The following is a 24,723-nucleotide window of genomic DNA, read 5'->3' on the forward strand; positions in this document are numbered from 1 at the left end:
AGGCAGTATTCTGTTGTCAGTTGTACATCTGTGTGTTCTTTGGGTCTGCACGGAGACCCAACAAATTAATTTGTACCATGTGATGATACTGTCTTGGAGGTTTTAGCTCAGTCAAGCTGGAGTTTGAGCACTGAGAACTAACTTAAAAAGTTATTTCCTTCACCTGACAAGAAATATTTGTCCCTTCTGGAGTGAGGATCCCCTTGGGATGCTGCGCAGGGCTGAGCATTAACGAATTCTTCTTCTTTCTCTTTTTCTTTGCATCTTCTGGAATCTCTAGCATCTCGTAAGTATAATCTTCTATTTTTCATTTCTTTGTCTGTTGATGAATGGAATAAACTGTCCTCTCCTCTCCTGTCTAGCATATTCATTCATGCTTTCCCTGTGCTATGACTGTTGGTCAGCTGAGAAGAGGTTACATGGCTACACCTACTGTGCCTGTATGGATCACACTGCAGCCATCCTCACCTTCAGGATTGAGGCTAGCAAGCTTTTGTCCCTCTTGAAACTGGTGCACAGAGGCTTTGTGTCTGTAGTTTCCTAGTTCCATTCCTCCGCAGCAAGGATGAGAGCTGTCAGCCCCTATTCTTTGGGTAGTTCTGTGGCCACTGCTATGCTTTCTTTAGAAGCCATCTACTCTAGAGAGTGAGGACCTTTGGTTTGGTGACTGTTGGCCAGCCCTTGACTCTCAGACAGTCCTGCAAGGCCCAGCTGTCTCCCTCAGGCAGCCTAGTCTCTTTCTGTTGTCTGGTGAGAGCTTTCCTGTCTGCGTCTTGTGTCCTCTCCAGTTCAAAGCTGTGGAGTTGGTTAATGGCTTAAAATGGTTTCCCAGGGCATTCAGGGGCTACGCAGAAAGGAAGAGACGGAAACGAGAGAATGATTCTGCAGCTGTTATACAGAGGTAGGGCCCTTTTCTCCCGCAGCCGTGACCGTGCCTGGTGTTGCATGGGCCCTCACAGTGTCAGTAGTGACGCTTGATGATGTTGAACGTGGTTGTCCCTGTCTGTGTTGCTGTTGGTAGGGGCATTAGCAGTGCCTGTGATGGAAATGTGGAAGTGAACGATGCTACAGGACTTGGGATAGCTCGTCCTCCTTAAAGGAACACTGTCAAGTTTATTTTTAAGCTTCTCAATATAATATGGGGGCCTGTGTTTCAGGCTGAAAATTAAGAATGCAATTCCCCCATCTCTTTCCTAAATATCTGGAATTTGTTTGAACCTGAATACCTGAACAGTAACTTTATGTGCTATTGTTACACCTACATAGGTACCTCCAAAATGTGAGGCATGAGGAAAATAAATATACCTATTGTCCAGAAGCCTGTTTTACTTTTGTTTGTTGGTTATTTTTTTTTCTTGCTGTTGTTGAAAGGACAGAAAGGAGAGAAAAGAGGATTGGTTCCTCATCCTGTTATTACCAAAGAGCCCTGGTTTCCCTCTGCTGGTTTGCAGGGCGCATCACTTGGTCACTGTGGTAATCAGAACAACTCTGTTGTTTGAAATGTGGCCAAGACCTGTGTGTTTTGGCAGCTTGTGAGAAAGGATAACACAGCATTTGTGTCATTGGCTAAAAACTGCCTTGATTACTTCAGCACTGTTCAAAACAAAGTGGGAGAAAAACATCAGATTTTCACAATGGGGAAATTGCCAGGAAGATATTTTCTTTATCAGTAGGTGGTTTTTTTTTTTTCCCCCATCAATTATGAGGACAAATGCAAATCAAAAATGAAGACGGGGTAAATAAACAGACAGTGTATCTTTAAAAGGAAAGAGGTTTCTCAGAATTTGTTAGACAGAGACGAGCCTCTGTCAGACAATGACTTGTTGACACAGCTTGCAGGTGCAGGAGTGGGAGCTGTGCACCTCGGAGATGCTGAGCGCTCAGCACCGTGGCTGTCACACCGGCCTCATGGGACACACTGCTCTGAGGAGCCCGGGAAGGATTGCACAGCAGAGCTGTCTGCATTGCCCTCGTGGTAGGAGGAGGTGGGACTGCAGTGCTGATGAAGGTGATGTGGGTCTTTGGCTGGGCCATGGCAGCCAACCCCGGCGGTGTGTAAGGATTGCCTGGTAGCGCTGAGGAGCGAGGAGGATCCCAGCACTATCCCAGTTTCAGGTGCTGCTGCGCAGCCCTTTGCAGCCTTGGGTGTTTTGGAAGGTCGGTGGTTATTGCAGAACCCTGCAGCGCACAGCCTGGTGTGCTGGGAGCTGAGTTTGTATGGCACTGCTGCCTGCTGGCATCAAGGTGCTGCCTTGAGGGGGGCAGCGCCTGGTGGTCTGATGAACGGAGTTCTGCAGGGCACTGATGTACTGCAGTAATCCCAGCGCTGTCATTCACCTCTGAGATAACAAAGATGCTGCTCTTCAGAGAAGAGATGGAGCACTGCAGGGGGTGCTGCAGGATAGGGAGTAATAAGATTTTACCATTGTAACTTCAGGGCTGCTTTCTGGATTTTGATGAAGAGATCTTAGTAGGGATCATGTAACACTGGGCTTTCAAGGTGCAATTGTAGGAGCCAGGCAAGAGGACTGGGCAGGTTTATGGCCGTTCACAGAGCAAGCTACTGCTCCCCAGGTATCCCTGAATGGCAGTGAAAGCCCATGCTTTCGTGCTAACATGTCAGCACAGAGGGGCCTGAGGATCCATGTGGCTGCAGGATGCCCACACTGAGGTGGATCTCTTTTCCAAAGTGCTTTGTCTAGAAGAGCTGAGGAGAGAAAAAGGTTCTTTGTCCCATTCTCTAAATGCTTAATGCAGAGGTTACCTCTGAATTTTCCTTGCAGCCACTCACAGCTGTTTTTAGAGGATGTATCCAGAGAGCTGCCTTCAGCCCTCACTAATGGGAGAGGACCAGCTGGGAGCAGCACTGTTTTATGGCAAACTGGACCCCACCTCCAGAAGAAGCTCCTCTCTGGAGGGGAGAACTGAGCATTTAACCAGAAAATGGATTTCAAAATGCCAAAAGCACTGAAGGTTGTAAAGGTGGCCTTGGCAGTTAACTTCAGTGCTTGGTGTCTGGTGTAAGCTTAGTTTTGCAGTGGCCCATAAAGACTTCATTCTGGTGATTTACCACATTTAAGACCTGTTGGTTTAAAGAATGTCCCTGGTCCCCTTAGAATGTTGTATATGATTTGAATCTAACGTGCTGTAAAGCAGCCCTGGTGATCAGTTACTGTGCACTGCTGAAAGCTTTGCATACAGAGCAGTTCAGGTCTTCCTTCCTGAGTTGCTGAGTTTGGATGCTGATGGCTGCATGGGATCTGAAGCCAAAGAAGGGGCAGTACAGACCATGGCATGGGCTCTTCCTCTCACAAGAGCTGTGCTTGTGTTGATCTTTCTAAACCAGAGTAGATGTGTCTGCCTTGCTCTGAATGCCTCAATGTCAGTGCTGAATGTGTCTCCCAGTCCAGCCAGTTTGTTCAAGTGTCTGCATGGTTGTACCATGTCTTTACTCATTCTACTAACTGGTGTGTGCTGCAGACAACTTGTCATTTCACCTCTTTCACCAACAATGGTCTCTGTTGTGTGATGTCTGTGGTGTACATTGGAGGGGCAGAGGGGATCTAGAACCCCCTGCTCCATACAGGCTGCAGGTATGTGGGTCACTGCCATCCCCCGGGGGCTGCAGTGCAGGCTGAAGTCACCTCACCTGAGCAGGGTTCACAGAGGGATGAGCCTTTCCTTTCTAGTCCACTTGCTGCTCATCCCCTGTGTCTTTTCTGCTGTCCTGTTTGGTTCCTGTCCTGTTCAGTTACTGTTTAGATGAGTGATGAGAAACCAAGGGAAACAGGTCCCTTGCTCTAAGGAGGCTGTAGAAAGAGTCGCTTTGCCTCATAGAATCACTCAGGTTGGAAAAGACCTTAAAGATCGTCGAGTCCAACCACGACCTAACTATCAACCCTCTGCTAAATCATGTCCCTGAGCACCACATCCAAACAGTTTTTAAACACATCCAGGGATGGTGAGTCAACCACCTCCCTGGGCAGCCCATTGCAGTGCTTAACAACCCTTTCAGTACAGAAGAATTTCCTAATATCCAACCTAAACCTACCCTGACTCAACTTGAGGCCATTTCCCCTCGTCCCGTCACCAGTGAGAAGAGACCAACCCTGCTCTCACTGTAAGCACCTTTCAGATATTGGAAGAGAGCAATAAGGTCTCCCCTCAGCCTCCTTTTCCCCAGACTGAACATGCTCTCAGGAGTTGCCAGGATGGCCTGCTTTATGCAGACTGTGAGATGCAGCTGTGTCTCTGAGGCTTGCCCTTGGGTGGGCTTTCCTCTGGAACTGAGAACTCTGCAGCCCTACTGAAGTGGTGCTGGGCAGGAAAGCACATAATTAGACAGGCAGCCACAGAGAGCTGGCTGGTGAGGGCAGTCAGCCTTGCTGAGCAGTGCTTCCAAGAAGGAAGAAGCTGAAAAAATATTTCCCAGCATTTTGCTCTGGAGAGCAGTATGGGCTGCGTGGTTGCTAATGGTGCTGCTGGGATTTTAGCAGCTGCTCTGAATGTGTTTGGGAATGAGCACAGCTACAAGCTGTGTGTGCATGCTGCAAAGCCCAGGGCACCTCACTTTCCTGCTGGAGCACGTGTGGACAGAAAGAGAGGGGGGAGAAGCTCTGGCTGCTAACCAGGAGAAGAAGGAGTGTTGCTAGCATGGGCTGCAGCTGATGCTGCAGAACAGGTGCCTGATGTACAGGAGAGTGGGCACAAAGCCCACAGCAGCCCATGAGAATGGGACAGCCAGATAGAACCTCACTTGCTCTGTAACACTGGTCCAAGAGGATTCAGAAACAACCATATGCTTGACAGACATAACCCTGAACAAAGGTTCAAACACTCTCCAGTGTTTGAATGCCTTGAAGGAAATGCACTGTCTTCCCATTTTTTTCCTTCCCAGCTTTTTCAGTCCTCCTGGGCCCAGCTTCATATCACCTTTCTCAGAGGTTTTGTTTGAACTTTCTTACAGGAATTTTCGGAAGCACCTCCGCATGGTGGGGAGCCGAAGGGTTAAAGCACAAAGTAAGTGAGAACCTGTCAGATGTGGCTGTGAGGAGTTGGGGTTTGTGCTGGTGGTTTACAGGGAGCCCAAGTTGTGCACAGATGCCAATAGAAAGGAGTTAGCATTGGGCTGGAGGAAGGATTTGACCTGCCAATGCCATTTTACCTTATGAAGAGAAGGCCAGGTTGTTGCAAGTCTCCAAGACACACGGATATCTGCAAGCAGCCTTTCAGCTGTTTCCAAAGACCCTCTGCATTGGCCGTGGGAAATTTGCATCCTCTGTATGAGGTGTGGAAGAGCTGCAGCATCCTTGTCCCACATCTGCATGGTATCTGGTGATCAATGGTGTAGCAGCAAGGAGAACCAGAGCTGAAAGTCGAGCAGAGTGAGCTGCCTGGCTTCTCACTGAAGGTGTGGACCTGCTGTGATTCCCTGGAGGCAGTTGGTGCTTTGTGTGCTGTGTGGACCAGTGGCTTTCTCTTTTTTCCTCCCCTGTCCCACCACTATATCTTCCCCACAGCAGGGCCTGGGGAGAGATGCCCAGTGGGATCTGAGAGGAAGGCTGTGGAGAGAAAGAAGAACAGGAAAGAGATTGGAGCAAGGGGGTAAATAAAGGGAGCATTATGCCTTACTTGGGAAGAAATCACCTCTTAGGCCTGGGAAACAGCAGTTTCCTTTCCATGAGGGAGGCACTGCTTCTCCATAACTTGGCTGGGACAGTTCTCTCATAGCTGTGGAATGGGCTGAGAGCGGTGTAGCCAGCACCTGAGAGCTGAGAATTGTTCCAGAAGAGGAAACAGCGTGTTCTCGCCACCGCCTGGCCAGGTGTCACGTACAGACTGCCCACAGCAAAAGTGTTGCTGGGTTGAATTTGAGTTGAATTTCCTCTCCATTCTGATATGCTGTGGGTAGTAGTCAGCAAACAGCATTGCTTCTTAAAGTGTCTTTATTGGCATCTGAGTTAGCACTGCCTGAAATGAAAAGGGCTCACCTTCACCTAGAGCTGTCTGTAAGTTCAGGCGTGCCTCTCTGCCTTGGTAACTCTCGGGTCATGTTTTCAAAGCTTTCTCCACGTGCTCAGTAGCTACATGTGTTGTTTAAATGAAAGCTGAGGATGGAAATTACCTGAAGAACTTCCATGTGATTTGTTTCCCTGGACCTTTGCACTTGGACGCGGTGCAGCAGAGGACAGGCTCTATCTCTGCTCTTGTCATGCAGATCTGCCCTGATTTCCTGTGTTGCTGATGTGAGATGCTGTTACTGCATTTACTGCAGTGAGCTTGATCTGTCTGCTACTAGAAATAAGCGTTAGGGGCCCTAAGTGGCTGTTAATCTAGATGTGATGGCTCTCCCAGGGAATTGCCAAGTTAGACATTATGGTTGGTGATTCTCAAATCTGCCTGCAGGGCAGTCAGCTGGGCCGAGCTGCCTGGGTTCCACTTGGGAAATGCCAGTACAAATGGCCCTTGAAGAAAGAAAAAAATATATGTATCTATTCCAGAAAACAAAAGTGGGGTTGTGAAAAATGCTCATACCACAGCAGGTGAACAAAAACTGAAGTATTTCTTCTTCTGCCAGAAAATTTGGAAAGCATGAGCTTTCTAAAGGCCCCTTCTCTGATGGAACAGAACAAGAAGAGAACATCCTAACACATGAGAAGGGAGAAATGACTGGACAGCTGCCTTCCTCTAGTTACAGGTGTCATTAGCTGTTGTGTGTGCACTTTCTTGTGAAGGCTTTTGAGTCAGAGCATTTACACTGGGATATTGGAATCGCCCTGATGAAATTGAGGTTTGAGCAGTGCACATTTAAGGAGTGACCATCGAGTGTTCTCTTTTTTCTGAGTTACATACCGTGCAATGGCTCAGGTCAGAAAGTGGGCACTTCTGCTGCTGCTGTCTGGAAGACAGAGCCTTGTTTGCTGTGTGGAGTGGACTCACGGTTGGCAAGTGGAAGAACAAGCACAGGGGAGATCGTGATGTGTAGCTTTGGTGGAAATCTACTGGATGTTTTGTTTTGCTGGCAGCAACCGAGGTGGCTTTGGAGTCTGTTAATGTCGTGCTTTGGTTTTATCCTAGCATTTGCCGAACGGCGTGAGAGGAGCTTCAGCAGGTCCTGGAGTGACCCGACTCCCATCAAAGCTGATTCCTTCCATGACTCTCGAGAAAGTGAGTTCTGAGTCCTTTGAGCTTCCTCCTGTGGCCAAACCCTCCAGCTGAGGTGTTGACTGGAGTCCCACTGGAGTAACTTCTCTGTTCCCTTTTGTCCCATTTGTTATCCTTTTAGTTCCATGAGATCTGAGCAGATAATACTCTGGGTATATGCACCTGGTCATCTGTGTGTACCTATATTTACAGGTAGAGCACAAGCACATCTATCCTCATGTTTTTCTGCAGCAGCCAAAGGACACCCAGTGGTACAGCTTTCTTATGGCTCTCTGTTCCCACCATCCCTTGTTTGCTTGGGGGCAACACCCTACTTGCAAGCACACCAGTCCAAGGTTGCATTCACCATAGAGGGGCAAACCTTCACAGTCTTCTGTGCAAGAGCCCCTTCTGAGCTCTTCTGTAGCCTAGAATAATTTGGAGCACAGCTGCAGTGCTTCGTGAAACATAACTTTGATTTCCTATCTGTGCAGGCTGCACAGATGATAGCTTGGGGCAATCTGATCTTTGGGCTGCCAGGAATTCCTCTGGAAATCCTCAGTAATGCTACAGTGTTCCACTTGTGGGGACCCAGGTGCTGTTGTGATAATTTACAAAAGGAAAATGCCAGCATCTTCCCACTGTCTTTTTTTTTTTTTGTAAAGAGAATGACTGTTTCACCCAATTTTTATTTGAAATCCTGCAGGCAAGGGTCTTAACGGTTATGAGTTTGCCCATGCTGACATGGGTTGTATTCATTACATAAACTTCACTACTGAAATCAACTGACCTTTCAGGTAAGCATGAGGTCCAGCCCTCCTGGCTGGAGATCACACATCGTGCCAGGTTGCAGGGGGAGATGTACGAAAGGCCAGGTTCAAAACATGACCCGATGGTTCCTTTGCAGTTTGATTCTTCCCTGCTCCCTCAGCTAACTCAGAAGCGAATGGAAAAGACATGGTTCAGACAGATGTGTTTGGTGCTCCAGCACTGTCCAATGACACTTGGACATCCCAAAAGGCACAAGTGGAGGCACCTCTGTTCTCTTTCCTCACTCCCTGGCTTAAGGGAACCATCTTTATTTTTAACATTTAACGGTCGATTATATTCCTTCCAGATGTTTTTTTTCCCCAGGAGGCATTGAAGGCCAACAGGTAAGGTGAATTTGGAGAGCAAATTCAAGTCTACTGTGGAAATACTACTGTGTTTGCTACGGCCGTCCTCGCGCTCTAGGATTCTCTGCCAGGATCAATTTGACTAAGAAGGCAGAGTTTCTGTATAAGCACTATACTTATACAGTATAAGAGAAAACATAGTCGGACCAGTAACTATTACAAGGAGACCAGTTTTGGAGTCTTTGGAGACTTTTGCTCATCAGCTTGGCAGTGTTAAAGTGTAGAGAGTCTGTCTGCATTCCATCTCCTTCCCCATTTCAGAAATGACAGGGTGACTGTTGTGAATTAGCATCTGAAAGCTTACACTTGTGAGACTGATGAAATGTTATGTGATGTGTGGTATCAGACTCTGTGTGTGCACTCGTCGTTTGTCAAGAGTTTGTCTGTTTAGAGATGCCAGCCCCGACGTGTGGTGTCTGTCACTGTGTTGGAAGGAAGGAGGGCACAAGTCTCATGGCTTGTGATGCTTCTTGTGAAGTGGCTACCAGACAGGGCTGAGTGGAGAAGGCAAGCTGTTCTGCCCTTGTGATGCACGCTGTGTTCTCACAGGCCATGACCTTCAGGATTCCTGTGGCACTTTGGATGGTGACTTTGACTTGAACTGGGAAGCAGAAAAGGAGCTTGAAGCCATGGCGTGTGATGGAGAAGACTTTATTCCACCAAAAATAATGGTGAGTGTTTCCAAGCAGGGTACCTTTATCTGTTTGGGCTCTGTCTGTCTTCTGACAGCTGCTAAGTTTAGGATTTGCAGGGTGAACAAGAGGACTGTCCATCTCTGGACATCAGTGCTTGCTCTGCTCTCACAGCCTTGAACAGAAGTGCCTGAAATCACAGCACAGCCAAATCAACTGCATCTCCATCTCAGTTTGGCTTGTGCTAATGACAGGCCTGCCCAGTTAGGCTCTTAACGAGCTGGCTGAACACTTCATCCAGAGCTGCCAAGCAGCCTGCATCTGCCTGACATCCTATGGCTGCGTGTGCCTTATGTCATCTTATCCCTTGGCCACTGCTGTGCTCAGCTCTGGCTGGTCCTGGCTCAGGCACGCAGCCATCCCACCTCTGGCCCACTGAGCACATGAATTTGAACAGTCCTCTCCAGCCAAAAGCATAAAACTTCACACAGGGAAGGCTGTACAGCAGTGATCTTTACTGGGCTACAGCCAATCTTGCTGGTCTGCAAGAAGCTGCATCCTCTGTGCCCACCTATCTCCTCTTTACAAGCCGTCATCTCGGATTCAGTCCTACTACTGGACAGAGCTGTGCACTCAGTTGCTGAGGGCTGGGGGAACTGTGATGCCTGGGAGTACTTCACAGGCCTGAGGATGCTCTGAAGTGGACCAAAAGCTTGGAGGACCTTCCACAGCAATGCAGATAGTCTGGATTATCTTCTGGTTTGGATAACACCTAGGAGGGGCAACTGAACAAGGCACTGTTAGCACAGCCTTTGTGCTTCTGAACTCTCTATTGGCCTCTCCTTGTCCTCTTGCAATTCTTTTTTTTTTTTCTTTACAGCTCATTTCTTCCAAGGTGCCCAAAGCTGAATATGTCCCAACAATTATCCGCAGGGACGATCCCTCCATCATCCCCATTCTCTATGTGAGTATATCGCTTCTGCTCTGCCCAGGAAGGTGGAAGCTGGCTCCACACAGATTTATTTTCTTTGTTCCTATTACAGTGATTTTGAAACACGATTGTGACTTAGAAAAGCTGAAAGGAAAGGGCTGGGTATGTGCTGGACCCAGGTTTGGGATTTGGCGCAGCTTTTGAGGAGGCTCAAATCAAAGTGGAAGAGCAAGGTGGGGTGAAAGCTGTGTATGTGGGATATCAGACTATGTAGGCACAGCCAGGCAGTGGGGGAAGACGAGCGAGGGAAGCCAAGACAGACCTGAATGGAACTTCATGTTACCATGCTCAAGACTTGTGTTTCTGCTCATCCTTAGGCAATGTAAGACCTCAGAGCATTACAGTGGACCACTTCCCTCTGTGCAGTGGTGCTTCCCTGTCAGCCGTGAATTTAAGTTTGATTTTCACTAGGAGTCTTGCCTGAACAATGTCTAAAGCACCAGCAGGGAGTCGTGGGTCTCTTTTTCCTATTCACTTCACATTCATTTAATTTGAAAGGGAAGGGTTAGGCTGACAGCCCAGAAAATTCAGTCTCTGTGCAGCAGACAGTGCTGCCAGGGGTTTAGCTCTGCTGCCTCCCTTCCACTGAGAGCTGTACAGCTGTACTGGTGACCCTGCTATGCCAAAGGCAGATGGGTTAGGAGTGTTGGCCATTTGTTAGCCAACCTGGATGTGTGTAATACCATCAGTTGGATACACAGTGTGGGCTAAGAGGCAAATACTCGTTGATGACATTGACAGTGTCTGATTGTGTATGCTTTGGGCTGGTCTGTGGGTTTCATCTCCAAGTCTTTAGATGAAGTTGGCTTCCAATGGACTATTTGGTCTTCAGCTTCTTTGCTGAGGTGTGTTGTAGGGTGATAATTCCTGCAATGCAACTAGAAGCCACCAGTGGGTTAAATCATGCTGAAGAGTATGTTTGTCTGGGAATATGACTGTGTGATAATGAAGACCTGAGAAGTGTTATGGAAGCTGGTGTAATGGCAGCAAACCTTGATACATCTGCTTCTTTTCGCTTTCCAGGACCATGAACACGCCACCTTTGATGACATCCTAGGTATGCTGAGTGCTATTTCTTTATCTTAAGTCCTGCCTGCTGCAAATGTATCTGATCAGTATGTTAAGTCACTTTGCCCTGCACCTCAGCTACCACGTACAAAGGTGTTTTTATCACCCCAATGATACCTGATGCTCAGTGTGGTGCTATTGGATTTGCTGCCATAATAAAACTTCACTTCTGTAGGCAGTTTTCTGTGCTAAGGTCACAGATTATGAAGGAGAAGCTTGAAGCACAGGGCAGCAAAGATGCTGTTGTGAGGTACCCTTTTAGGTGAGCAGGGGCTCAGGACAGCTGGGTCTGGTACAGCAAAGTAGTCAGTAGAGAGCAGTAGCTGGTGCTGCTCTGTACCTTGCCTGCCCTGTGATGGGTTGTGGTTTCTCATTTTCCACAGCATTAAAGGTGAGGATTTGCTCTGACATTATTGAAAATGCATGCTGAGCACCTTTTACAGTTTGGCCTTCAAGACTGAACTCTACTGAGAAGAAAAAATGATTTTGCAAGGTTCATTTTTCACTTCCTCCATGGCTCATCTTTCCCAAAATGTTTTTTCCAGAGGAAATAGAGAAGAAGCTTAACATTTATCGGAAAGGCTGCAAAATCTGGAAGATGCTGATATTTTGCCAGGTAATGAAAGTTGTTAAGAGTGGGAGTGGTTTGTCACAAATTCCTCTTTTTCTATAGGGAAAAGTACTTGGAGGAACCGATATTCCAACGTTAGGTTCTGTTAGGGTAGATGCATGCAGCTTTCACTTCTCCTTTGCCCAGACAGCAAGCCATCACAAGTTGCTGTGACAGCAGCAGATAACGTTTGACTTACTGTAGCCAGCTCCAGAGCTGGGTTGCTTTTCAGCTGCTTTCAAGGAAACCTAAGCAAACTTGCATTAGCGAAGCCTCCAGAAAGAGATTTTTGGAGAAAGGAAGGAGTATGTCTGATACGATAGCTGTAAGTTTTTGTACAGCTCCAGAGTGACGCTGACAAGTGAAGGATGTCACAGATCCGACCAGCAGGTGGCACAGCCTGGAGTCCCAGAGGAGGGAGAGGGGTGAAGCTGCAGGCAGAGGGAGCAGTGCCTGGGACAGACTGGGGCACTGCTGTATCTGGGGCCTGGTGGGGATTTCCTTCCCGAGTCTCTTCTCCTGTGAGCTTCAGCTCTGTGCTGCCCCAGCAGCTGTGCAGGGAACCTTGAAAGGAGAAGTGAGGAAGTGAGCCTAACTTCCTATTCCAGGGGAGTTGGACTAAATGACCTTTAAAAGTCCCTTCCAACTCTAAGAATTGTATGATACGTGCCTCGTGCTGCAGAGCAGTAGCATTTGCAGCCCAGTGACCTGAAGACTGCAACTCTTAATTTTCCTGATGTTGTATTCAATCTTTTTATGCTTGTTACTGCTAAATTCCAGTTCTTCTACAGTGACATCTTGCCTGCTTCTCCTGCTGTGCTCAGCTTCTTTCTGCCTACCACAGCAACTCCCCTAACACACCCCAGTGAAAGGGGCTTTCTTTTCTTCACTATTGTTCTCCAGCCACCCACAGTGATGGGTGTTGGGTTTTTTTTCCTCTTATTACTACATCTTTCTAGAGCGAGGTGGGCATAATAACATTAACAAATGGATAATCCAACCCCCAACGTACTCTGTCTGTGAAAATGTTCTGAGTTAGTGCCTATGGAATCTCCTTTGAAGGCTGTAGCAGCTGTGCCAGCCTGGCGGGTCCATTCTGCTCCCTTGTGGCCCTGCTGGGTATGGCTGCACTGAACAAGGAATATCTCCAGGGTTTGCTTCTTCCCGTGTTTTGCATTTGTCCATCTCTGTCTTGCAGGGGGGTCCAGGTCACTTATACTTGTTAAAGAACAAAGTTGCCACTTTCGCCAAAGTGGAGAAGGAGGAAGATATGATCCTGTAAGTGACTGTGTTATGTTCTAGAGTCACATAGCGTTTTTCTGCTCTGTTTGCTCTGTGTTTGTAGCACATGGTCTAGAAGGAGAGGCAGAGGTTGCTGGGATGGTTTAGCCTGGGGCGGATGAGGCAGAGAGGGAATTAAATAGCAGCTTACAACTCCGTGGGGGAGAGTTGGAAAGATGACAGAACCAAGCTCAACCCAGGGCTGGTGCAGCTTTGGGTCAGGTCACCAGAAGACTTATGCTCTTATCTGCTCTATGGTATGTCTCTGGACTAGAGATTATCAAAAGAGAAAAAGGCATTTCCTTTCTTAACAAAGGCTTTGCTGACTAGAAACCAGAACATGCACTTCATGCCTTTGGGGCTTGGAAGTAGCTGAGGTAGCTTTTCTTAGCAGGTGACCAGTGGCAGAAATCCAAGCTATTCCCCCACAGCTGTCTCTGATAACTGCCCTTCTAAATGCAAGGGGAAGTGGAATTTGTCTCTGCAAAGCCTGCTCAAAGTCCAGTGCATTGCTGAGGCAATTTTGCTTTTCCTTGCAGAGTTAAGCTTTGCCTGTTTTGCTGCCTGCTTCTTTGTGCTGGCTCAAATGTAATTTGTCTAGCAGTGCTTCGTTGTGGGGGTGAGCTTGTATACCAACCTGTTCCTACACAACAAATTGTTGGCATGAGAGCTGAGTATTAAAATCAACATCTGTTCAGTGTTCTCATGCTCTGGCACAAACACCATCAATAAAAGGCACGTGCACAAGTGCTTCTGAATGCACTGGGGGCATAGCAGATCTGACGCTGGTAATTCAAGAGCCTCCAGAAAACTGTGGACATGCAGCTGAAAGGGTGTTTGGAAGTGAATGTCTCCATCCCACCTCTGCATGGTTGGGAGGCAGTCCTGAGAAGAGCTTATACTGCAAACAAGCATCTGATCACAGCCATCACAGAGGAGCTGCTGGGCTTTAGAGCCCACCTGTCTGCTCTAATCCTCGTGCAAGGAAGGTCACTGTATCTCATGTCCCTCAGGTACAGCATGCTAGTCAGTAGTGAGAAAAGTAAAGTGGATTTAAAAACACTCCAGGTGGATTTTGCTCCTTTTTCTTCACCTTGGAGCTCCCTTGTCTCATTGAGCAGCTCCTCCTTCCCTACCACATGGCTTGGGGCTGAGAAGCAGGCTCTGCCCCTGCTCCTCCTTGTCTCAGACCCTCCATCTCTTCCTGGGCAGCTTGCTGCTCAGGCTGTGAGCTTCAGGCCTTTCCTGAGCTGCATGTGCTCACGCATCCCCCTGAGGAAACCAATTTCTAAATGATCTCTTTTATTTCTTCCAGCTTCTGGAAGAGGTTGAGCCGTCTGATGAGTAAAATCAATCCTGAACCAAATATTATTCACATCATGGGCTGCTATGTTCTTGGAAACCCCAATGGGGAGAAGGTAAGAGTTTTGTGGGTTACTTCTCTGGGAAGGACTGCTGAATAGCACCAAGCCCAGGGAGGCAGCAGACACACTGTGCTGTCAAATCCTCTTCTGCTGGGTGGAACATGCTGCATCCTATCCCACCAGGGGCTGTTCGTGGCTGAACTATCCTATGGATTGTGCCACTCCCAGAGGGCAGAGGTTAGTGGTATGCAGGAACAGACAGGTGCTGCAGCCTCTAGGAGAACAGTCAGTCAAAGCATTTGATTTATTTACTGCTGAATTGGATATTTTATTTAAAGAACATGTAGTGGATTGTTTCCTAGAGGTCGGGGTGAAGGATGAGCAATTCTGGATGTCCTATAGTTCATCTTTGTTTTCAGCCCCTAACTTTTTGTATGTTTTTTTTTCAGCTATTTCAGAATCTGAAAAACTTAATGAATCCTTATAGGGTTGCCTTTGAGTCTCCACTTGAACTATCAGCTCAAGGTAATTTATTTTCTGTGCAAAGAACCATATCTTCCAGATCAGCCTACTGCCTTCCATGGGCATCTTCATAAAAAAGCAGTTTTGAGCTCCCTTAAGCCTTACCATCATCCTTCTGCTTTTAATCGTCTTCAGTGTAGCTCATTTGCTGGACCTAGCTTTCCCTATACAATTCCCCCTTATTCACAATTTAGCTGTCCTGCTTGTTGTGCCTGAATCTGCAGAACCACTGGAAGTGACAAATAGCCTAAAAAATAAGCAGGTCTCAAGGCTGAATTTGGGAGATTCATCATTTTACTGGGGTGTGTGGAGTCCATGGGATACATAGGAGCAGAACTCAAAGGGTTTCTTCTCCAGAGGACTCAAGCCACTGGCACCAAGCAGGTTGTCTCAGTAGCAGATGATTTGGATGAAGCCCATTGCAGCCATTCTACATGTCAGCCCACTTTGCTTTCTTTTTTTTTTTTTCCCCCCATAGCTCAAGTTATTTCAAGGCACTGTGGATTTTTTCCTGTTCTTTCGTCTACACATTTATGGGTGCAGTTTCACAAATGACATTCTGAAGTTGCCCTTGTTAATCTATCTCTGCCTTACCCCTCAGTACTTTCTTCTTTTGGAAGATAAAGACACACAGCACTAGGCTGTAAGCTCTTGGGTACTTCCTGTGCTGCTCACAGCTGGCATTGATGCTGCTGGCTTATTCTTAACTCCCTCTTACACGTGCAGTAGTGTACAGAAGCTGAGCACATCAGTGCTGTGCAGCATTCACTGTGCATGTCCTGCCAGGGTTTGGTTGCACAGAACCCAAGCAAACACGCCTATACATGTGTGACAGGAAGCAACTTGCAGGGAAATTCCTGGGTTTCTGCACAGCCGAACAGGCAAGGCAGTGGACTATGTGTGTGTGTACTTGAGCAGCTGATCATCCAGGGGGCTGGGCTGAAGACTGTGTCTGAATTTATCCTGTTGATCAGTCTGGGATGCACTAAGAGTGTAACCCCTGTAATCCTTCTCAAAGTCATCTGAAACTAATCTTAATCAGGCCTCAAAAGCGAAAATCTCTTCCTTGGGCCCTGAGCCCAGGGTTGTTTGTGCCTTGTGTTTTCCAATAGCACTTGCTGTGTCCAGCAGTGGCCCTGAGTGCAGTGCTTAGCCTGCAACCACCTCACGAGAGCCCACCTCCAGTCCAAGTTGCAGAACTTACATCAGTGTGTCCTGTTGAGCCTATTGCTGTGAGCAGAGAGAGCTCTGCAGGACAGGGACAGCCTGTAAACATTTATTTTCCCCCCAAACCCACAATTTTTGTTTTGAATTTGCTATGTTAATTATTTCATTGATTCCCCCCAGTTTTTACAGCAGGTTGACTCTTGATGTGTAACAGTCTAAACTCTCAGTGTGGCGCTGCCTGGTGCAGCCTGTTGGAGCCATTGTCCGGTACTCCACTTTCTGCAGTCAGTGCGGAGGTTCCAAGTCTGGAGTCACATACTGTGTTCAGTTCCCACCTCCACAGACCGACCTTGCCAGGGGATTATAAGGAGCCTTTCAGGGTCTGAGGATGTCTAAAAAGGTGCTTGCTTCTCATGGGTGCCTTCACATGCCCTGGGGTACATGCTGCATGTCAGTCTTCTCCAAATGAGACATGCTGGCAGGTTCTCCTGTGCCCCTGTCCATTGTTTTGTTTTGCTTTCGGTCCATCTTGTTTCTCTGTCTTGCTTCAGTGTGTAACCCAACCCTCTGCTTCATCTCTAGGTAAGCAAATGATTGAGACTTACTTTGACTTCCGCCTTTACCGCCTCTGGAAGACCCGCCAGCACTCTAAACTATTGGATTACGATGACATTTTATGATCTGGAGAAGACTTTGCAAGAAGTTGTTGATCACCAGTGTCTAAGAAGTCATGCTTATTGCAGAGAGACTCTTTTATTGGCACAGGGAGCCCTACAGGAGGCTGCAGTGCTAAAGGGAGGGAAGAAGGAGCCCTCGGAAGTGGATCGGGAAGAAAGTCTCCTGGGTCAAGAGAGACTGGAGGGGAAGGGGTTTGACACCTCGCTGGCCTCGGGTCAGAGCCGTGGTGTCTCAGGAGGAGCTGTGTGAAGTGAGGACAGGATGGAGTTCCTTGCAGAACTGAGCTGTTTTGGGTCAGAATGGGCCAGATTTGATTCCAGGTCCTTTTAAAGACTTTCAAAGCTCAGGTTTTCTTACAAAAAATAAAAATAAATTACCCATGCACTACAATGAAGAAGTGACCAGAGCACAGAGGAAGGAAAGTTTTGTACTCATGGGACCTTCTGTGCCTGGGGATTTTGGAGAGCAAGGACTGCTACACCTACTCCTGCAGGCTGACATCAAGACGATCCAGTTTCAATGTGAATATACTGGAATATAGAATTGAAGTCTAACTTTTTTTGGTTTTGTTTAATAGAAAATAAGTGCAATTTTTATAGAGAGGAGGGTGAAACTCCTCCTGATATTTAATTAGTTAAAAATAACACACCAGTAACCAATAGATGAGGTATTTTTGGTCTGCTTGAAAATATATTCAGAATGGTAATATATCTTCTGTAGACATATTTAATCACCAGCAAACATGGTTTTAACGTAACCTAGCAGACCCTGCATGTCTGCTGCATTGATTAATCTGGTTTGGTTCATTACTTTCAGAGTAGCTGTGTTGCACAAATTGTATGTGCTCTCACGAATGTATATTTCTCCTCCAATTAGACACAACTTTGTTACTTTCTATTTTGCTGCTTGCAAAACTATGTGACTTTAGTTTTGCTGACATATTTTAGGTTAGAAATACGGTACTTGGCTGGGAAGCCTTGGCCAGGTTCACTATGATATAAAAATGAATTAGAAATTAATAGCCATGGTAATTGTTCATGCCAGTGTTTTGCAATGTGTTGAGAGATGAGTTCTCTTTCTGGGCTGCTGTGTCGAGCAGTGAGGGTTCAGACCATCAGAAGCCCTCCAAGGAGGCTGTTTGCTGAGGCGTTTGGAAGAAACGCTTCCTGAAGAGTTCAGCATGGGTTTGTAGCATGAGATTGAATCTTCCCAAAGTTCACTTGATTGCGAGTTGTTTGTGCATAGATCTCCTTTTTTCCAGTGCTAGAAAGACCTGTTTGTTGGGCAGAGCTGCTCACATCCCTTCCTGTGAAGGACAAAGCAAACATAGGGCTTTGTTGCTGTGGTTTGAGAGCCCAGATTTGTACTTGATATTTGAGGGTGTAGTTTGGAATAGATTCACTTTTTGTTCCTTTAGCACAGGGACTGATTTTTGTTTTGGGAGGGGTTTGGTTTGGTTTTCTCCTTCTGCAGCTCTCCAGAGGACAACTCAATGCCACTTGCAGTCCGTGCAGGTCACCAGCTCTCCTGGGGGGTGATACACTCCATTTCTTCTATGAGTAAAATGTACTGGAGGTGAACAGGGAGGGATTGTTTTCCTGATTTCCTGGGACCTAAATTATCAGATTGTGACGTGATGGCAAATATATGTACAAACCTTGCTTTAAATACTTGCAAAAAGCAGTAGTTGTTCTGATCTGTAGAGTACTCCTTCCCTCTGTGACGTGTGTGGTGTAATCCTGGGGCAGGCTGCTGGCTGGAACTGCTGAACCCTGTACATTTAGAGCAGTTTCAGAGCAAAACCTTTGAAGAAAGAATGTACATATGGTAAGTAAAGGGAGGAATAGTTGGAGAGAGGGAGAGATTGGAGCCATGAAGGCAGTGCGTTGAACCAAACAGCTCAGAGGTGCTTCTCTGCCTGCTGGGCTCCAGTCCCTGGGCCAGCTGTGTTTCCAGCCCTGCAGTGATGGGGACAGGCTGTGATTTTTGGCAGAAAATTCCTGATCTGAAACCAAAACCCACATGGATGCCAATTGTCTGCTACTTAGCCTGGTAGCCTCCACCAGCTGTGCTTGTGAGAGGTGGGAGCCACAGGTTCAGAAAGCAAAGTCACGTGTTATTTAGAGCGTGGTCGTGGCAGGATTAAAATGCTGATCCAAAACTCTCCCTTTGTGACCCTTTTGCCTCCTATGGTTATTGCTCCTAACTGGAGACAGACAACTTGTTCTTCCTCTTTCTTTTCTAAAGTGAAATCCCAATTCGGTGAACTTGGTAGCATGGATGTAGCATTGTGGAACTATTGAAAACCTTCTCTATCTGGGAAAGGGCCCATTTCTGTATCCACTTCAGTGATTTGTCTGTACAATTATTGTGTATCTATTAGCATTGACCACTTGTGGAACTCGGGTTGCAAAGTAGAAAGGTGTTTCTTGCATAACCTCTGTAGGAAGATGTGTGTTGGAACAAACAGCACGCGCTGTTCTGGTGCAGCTGACTGTGGTGCAGTGTAATGACCAACAGTGACTCGTTCCTCTCTTTTCCAAAGATCTATAATCAACATAGTTTGTGATGTTTATGACATGAGCGTATTATTTCTGTTGTAGCATTCTTTTGACTCAAGAGATGAAACACTCTCAAAGCTGTGACCAGGAGACAATAGAGTGTTGATGTTTTCTGTGCAAATAGCGTCATTGAAGTGTCGACTGTTTAGATGGGAAAAAAAAAGGAATTCTTCCCCTTTTAACCTCTTGAATTTTGTAAGCGGCTGTTGGGGAAAAAAGGAATCAGCAGAGGATAGGGTGAAAAACAAAGTGTAAGCATTACAAATAGAGCCTGTGACTCCTCAGCTGGATCAGCCTGCACGGGACGACCTGTGTGCATGTTGCTGTCGGAGCCGAGTGCAGTCTGTCCTTCCCAAGGCCTCTCTGTGCTTCCTCCAGCTTTGAACTGAGCTGCTGGGATGTGTCTGTCTGAAGCCATGACACTGCTTTGCTCACACACAGTAACTGCTGTCTGAGTTGGAGCTGCCACGTAAGAAAGGGGATCCTGGGGAGCAGTTTGCAGCACGGTTGTGCCCACGTTACCCTGCTCTCCCAGGGGATTTGCAGCCCTTCTGCTGTGCTGTGCTTTGGGCTCTGCCCCAGCATGGGCATTCTGCTTCCTGCTGTTCCTGCAGCTCCAAGGGTTGGATTTGCTCTTAGTGGGGGCAGGAGGAACGTGTGACACAGTGACGTGCTGTCAAAGTCCTGGTTAACCCGGAGAGAAGTGGGATGAATTGGGATAGCTACATGGGTGCACCTCAGCAAAGTGTGGGAGTTTGTGCCCTCCTTGCTGTGGGGCACTGTAGGTTGTGACTCCAACCCTTTACTTACCCTCCTTACTGAGGAATGCCAGTAGAGAGCTCTGCTGGGCCCAGACTGGGAGCAGCCCTGGCAGCTCGGTCACCTTGCTCCAGAAGCTGGGGATGCCCATCTCTTTGGTTGTAGCACTTGTCCCGTACAGGCTTCCTAGAGAGGCTTTTCTCTTCTCTATTGGCTGGGAGGGAAGAGAAGGAAGAAAAATTGGTGCCCTAAGGGACAGATAAAGTCAGAAAACTGTTACAGCTTTTTGCATCTCTCCTCACACTGCAGCTGCCAGCTTCCTTTGCAACTGACCTCCAGGCCTGAGATGGGAAACAAATGAATTAGCAGACCAGCCCTTCTATTGCATTAAACCAATAAAATCATACCAGTCTGTGTAGCTCCAGAGAAACATCTGACTGCAGAAGGCAAACAGCCCGTCCTGGCCCTGCTGTGTGTACTGTGCATTCCCATTCCCTCCACCTCCAAGCACCTCAGGAGCTCCCTGAGCTCATCCCATGCCCGTGGGGAGCTCTGCCTGCCTCCCAGCAGTGCTGCTTTGCTGAGAGCACTCCGGAAATGAATTTGTCTCTCGTTTCTCAGCCTGGACTTGTCTGGAGCTGCACGCAGGTTTCCTGCTCCAGAGGCTTCTGGTCAAAACGTCTGTCTGTGCTTCCACATCACCTCTTGAGGCAACGTCACCATTCTGTGCTGTGTTTGCATCTCCAGCTCTTGGCACACGTCTGCTTTGCAAACAGCTGCTGCTGCTTCGGGACCCTGCTGTGTCAGTGAGCTGTGGCTGTGGGTTCCTCTTGCCAGTGCTCTGCTGAGGGTGACTGCAAGCACTGCTTCATCGCCTCCAGGCAGCACAAGTTGGGGCGGTCAGAAGAGCAGAAGGCAGTGATGTTGAGCAGCCCCAGCACGGGGAGAGCTGCAGGTGGCATCCTGAGCCCAGGCCCTGCTGGGAGGTGCACAGCACACTCGCCCTGCTTGCTCTCTGCATAAACATTCAACTCATCACAACCCACAGAATGGCCCAGGTTGGAAGGGATCTCAAGAACCATGAATCTCCAACCCCTGCCACCAGCCGCCCCACTTAACCCAGTTTAGGAGTGACACATGCATACATTACCTACGCTGCTTTGGCTCGGGATGCGATGCTACTATAATTCAAAAGTAATCCTTCCAGGGCCTTTGGCAATTGGCACGGGTTGCCATGCAGCAGAGGATGTGCCGGGTTGTGCCGTGCAGCCCCACTGCCAGCAGCAGGAAGCAGCAGATCTGCAGCCACACGCTGAGCTGAGTCACTCTGTGCTGATTTTCCTGACGTTCCCTGGAACTGGTGATGCAGACAGACCTTCCTGCAGGGTGACACGCAGATATCCTCCCTGGGGACACCGACTGGCAATGCCATCTTCTAAGCCATCTATAAAAATAGAGTACTTTGTGATCTGTGTTTTGTCCCACCAATCACAGAGCATCTACAGCCTTCTGCATCTTTCCTGGGACTGTGTTTTATTTCTCAGGCATGGAAACGCAAGCCAAAGTCAACTGGAAACTGTTATGATTTTGATGAGAAATCAGCCTGCTGCTAACTGTGTTTACTGGAGTTGAGTGAGTACATGGGTGGTTTAATGGCTGTGAAGCTGGCAGTGATTGCTGTTATCCGGGGTAATTGTGCTGGGCAATCAGCAGGGCAGTAGGATAGCAGGGTTGGCTGTCTGTCTAAACTCCCAGCAATAGGAACTGGCAGCTGCTTTGATTCAAAGATAAATTCAGTCCAACGTACTTCCCATCAGCGTGGAAAACCTGGAAGACTGGAAGTAATAAAATTAAGGACATTAAAGTCCATACCTTATCCATATCTTATATTCTCTGGAGATAAGTTGCATTTTTTCCACAACTATTGAGTACATCTCGAAGAACTAACACAAGCTCGTAATTTTTCACATTATGGTACTGATTTTAGAGCATCCTTAAAACTGAAATACGTAAGGACGTATAGAAAGCATCTAGGCTCTTGTGATGCAGTGATGGTCAGGCAGCAGTGCTCAGTTAATGGGCACTGTGCTCTCTGCATCCTGACCAGCTGATGGTGATGGCAGCAGCAGAGCTGTGTGTGCACCCTTCTAACAGCACAGCCCATCATGTGAGCTGCAATACAGCAACAGCTGTACAGCAATAAGCTGCCAGCACAGCACCTCCCTGCCTCTGCTGTCGTTGGTTTATGTGTGTCTGACAGTCATCTTCCCATGGTTTTGTGTAGGTGTGATGAGCTGGATGCAGGGATGATCCTTACCTGGGGAATGGGACTGCAGCAGTGCTGAGAGGGCTGTTGGTGTGGGGATGTTTGCTGGCTCCATGCTGGCTCAGGACAGCACAGGTCCACACAGGTGGTACTCAGAAAGCTTCAAGGGAGAGTGGGGGGCTGTTGGATTTTGGGGGCTCCAATCAAAAGTCGTGCTGGTGCAGAGCTGGGAATTCGAGTACGGCACAGGAATCCTTACCCTGACTTCTGAAATGCCCTAAAGCCATCTCAGACACACAGCAGGGGGAGGAGCTCTGCATGGGATGCTGCTCACAGTGCAGGCCGTGCCCCTGGGCTCCCTCCTGACACTGCTTGCCAAATGAGACTTCTTTGATTGGGCTTTGAGCTGGGCAGGGCTGAAGGAACCAAGTGAGCCAATGTGTGCCACACTGCAGGGAAATGCCCTGGAATTGCACCTGAGTGAGCACGAAGGGGCCGCGGATTTTCCGCTGTGTGCTTCCTGTTGTTCTGTAACAACTCTATTCCTGGAACTGGGCGACTTCAGCTGTGATGCCAAGCAACAGCCGCAGCAAAAACCGTGCTTGCAGGCCTGGGAGGTCAGCGTGCTTTTAATATCTCAACTATTTCTGCAGAGTTCAGACAGCAGTTCTCATTTCCAGTTCCTTTGCTCAGCTGGTCGGAGTTGGAGATGTCAGCCCCAGGACGGAGGGCTGTGCTGGCTGCAGGCAAAAGCCGTCTGAAGGGAGAGTCTGGAAAATGGAGCTTGCCACCTCTGAGCTCAGCAGGCCCCACACCAGCAGGCTGCTCCTTGGGGAGGAGGAAGGAAGCTGCCAGCACAGCTGGGCTGCAGGCTGGCTCTGTGCTGGGGGCAGCCCTGTGCCATGCAGGAGCCCGCAGTTCCTCTGAGCCCATCTGCTGCTTTGTGTATGATAAGCAGGTTTCAATGACGTGAATGTTTCTAGGTTTTAAGATGTGATTTAATAAAAGGAGACATTTCTGGGAAAGCAGGTTTTCTCTTTTTTTTTTTTTTTTCCTTTTTTTTTTTTTTTCTTTTCTTTTCTTTTGTTGTTCTCTGCCTGTTGGTAAGCCCAGGAAATGCCACTTGGCAAAAACGTGTGCTGTGCCAGCAGAGAGGGAGGACCTGGCGCCAGACTCTTCTTAATGGCAGCAGAAACGCTGAAAAGTAAAGCACTGTGAGCACTGTGCCCTGGGGAGCAGCGCGGGGAGAAAAGCAAAAGCTGTCAGTGCCTTAAATGAGGGACATTGAGGGGGGAGGCAGATCCTGCGGTGGGGACAGAGTGAAGACATTCAGCACACCTGGGAGAACAGAGGACATCAAGTTCCCATCAGCCACTGTCTGCTGTGAGCAGCTGTGGTCTGAGCCTCCCGCTATGAGCTCTCCCTTTATCTCCATTGCTGAAATGTGCGTTCAGGCGCGTTCACCTTTCAACAAGTGCCACAACTGCACCCCTCTAAGCACACAGAGCTACGCTCCCGTCCCCCGCTGCCATCCTTTAGGACACTGTCGCTCATTCTGGGATCTTTCAGCAGTCGTTTCTGCATCCTCCCCATTTGGAAACATTGTTGTCTGTCTTTCGGCAGCGGCAGAGGATGGAAATCACTTCTAGCTCCCCTCCACCACCCGTGCCAGAGAGCTGGCCCTGTTCTCCTTCACCAGTCGCTGGTGCCCCGAGTAACCTGGTGGCCAGAAATCCTACCTTTATTCCTCATTCTGGAGCCATTTAAAAACTGCACTGTTTTTAAATCAGTGTCACAGGGTGCAAAGTCAAACACATTGCAGAAGCCCAGATACAAAGGGCTGTTTTTACCTCTCACCTTCTTCCCTCTCTCCTCACGCAGGTGAGGTGGGGACAAACCCAGGGCTGTGCAGGCAGATTTTCACACTGCCCCGTAACAAAGGATGAGGAGGGGGGGAAATCACGCACGTCTGAGTCCTGCTCCCTCCCTGCTCTCTCCACACCTGGCTGCACCTGGGCTCGTCCCCGTGCATCCTATCAGTGCCAGCTGCTGGGTGTGGGCCTGGCACTGACGTCCCTTACACACTGCGTCCTGCTGCTGCCTGCACAGCCGCTGGGACGCTGTCAGCTCGTGCTGCACGGTGGCACTCTGCCATCACACAGCCCGGCCCTGTCCCCTGCCAATGTCACACCTGGGTTTTGTCATCCAGCGTTTGTTTTTGTGCCGGAATATGAGAGCTGAATGGGATTCCCAGGAGCCTCTTATGGGAGCGCTCAGCTGCTGCTCCGGCGGAATCCAGAGGTGTAAATGCAGCGATGGGGATCAGCTCCAGGGCGTTCAGTAGTTGGCCAAGTTTCACTTCCCAGTCCCTTACGCTGTTTCAGGCTCGGCCTAGAACAAAGGCAGTTGATGGGAACTATGATAGAAGGCCCCACAGTGCTGGCTGGCAGGGGAGGAATTGAATAACTGCATTTTTTTCCATCAAGGCAGGAGGGCACGCAACAAA

The 24,723-nt window shown here is 48.3% G+C and overlaps 1 protein-coding gene across 5 annotated transcripts in view; it reads left to right on the forward strand.

The window, feature by feature from the left end:
- Positions 1 to 23,242, forward strand: part of NSMF (NMDA receptor synaptonuclear signaling and neuronal migration factor) — a 46,041-nt gene extending 22,799 nt beyond the window's left edge. For 2 of the 5 annotated variants that reach the window (XM_090121092.1, XM_031601538.2), the window contains exons 5-14: positions 4,967 to 5,019; positions 7,078 to 7,167; positions 8,868 to 8,989; positions 9,831 to 9,914; positions 10,965 to 10,998; positions 11,555 to 11,625; positions 12,818 to 12,897; positions 14,216 to 14,318; positions 14,714 to 14,789; positions 16,536 to 23,242. In XM_090121092.1, the coding sequence (XP_089977218.1) occupies positions 4,967 to 5,019; positions 7,078 to 7,167; positions 8,868 to 8,989; positions 9,831 to 9,914; positions 10,965 to 10,998; positions 11,555 to 11,625; positions 12,818 to 12,897; positions 14,216 to 14,318; positions 14,714 to 14,789; positions 16,536 to 16,633 (811 nt within the window). In that variant the 3' untranslated portion in view covers positions 16,634 to 23,242. Of the gene's footprint in view, positions 1 to 280; positions 287 to 832; positions 902 to 4,966; positions 5,020 to 7,077; positions 7,168 to 8,867; positions 8,990 to 9,830; positions 9,915 to 10,964; positions 10,999 to 11,554; positions 11,626 to 12,817; positions 12,898 to 14,215; positions 14,319 to 14,713; positions 14,790 to 16,535 lie in introns of all 5 variants that reach the window. The other 3 variants (XM_031601539.2, XM_090121094.1, XM_090121093.1) reach the window with 3 other exon arrangements.
- The last annotated feature ends 1,481 nt before the right edge of the window (positions 23,243 to 24,723 follow it).

The sequence above is a fragment of the Phasianus colchicus genome, chromosome 19, assembly GCF_987193195.1.
Source record: "Phasianus colchicus chromosome 19, bPhaCol1.hap1.1, whole genome shotgun sequence".
NCBI classification, from domain to species: domain Eukaryota; kingdom Metazoa; phylum Chordata; class Aves; order Galliformes; family Phasianidae; genus Phasianus; species Phasianus colchicus.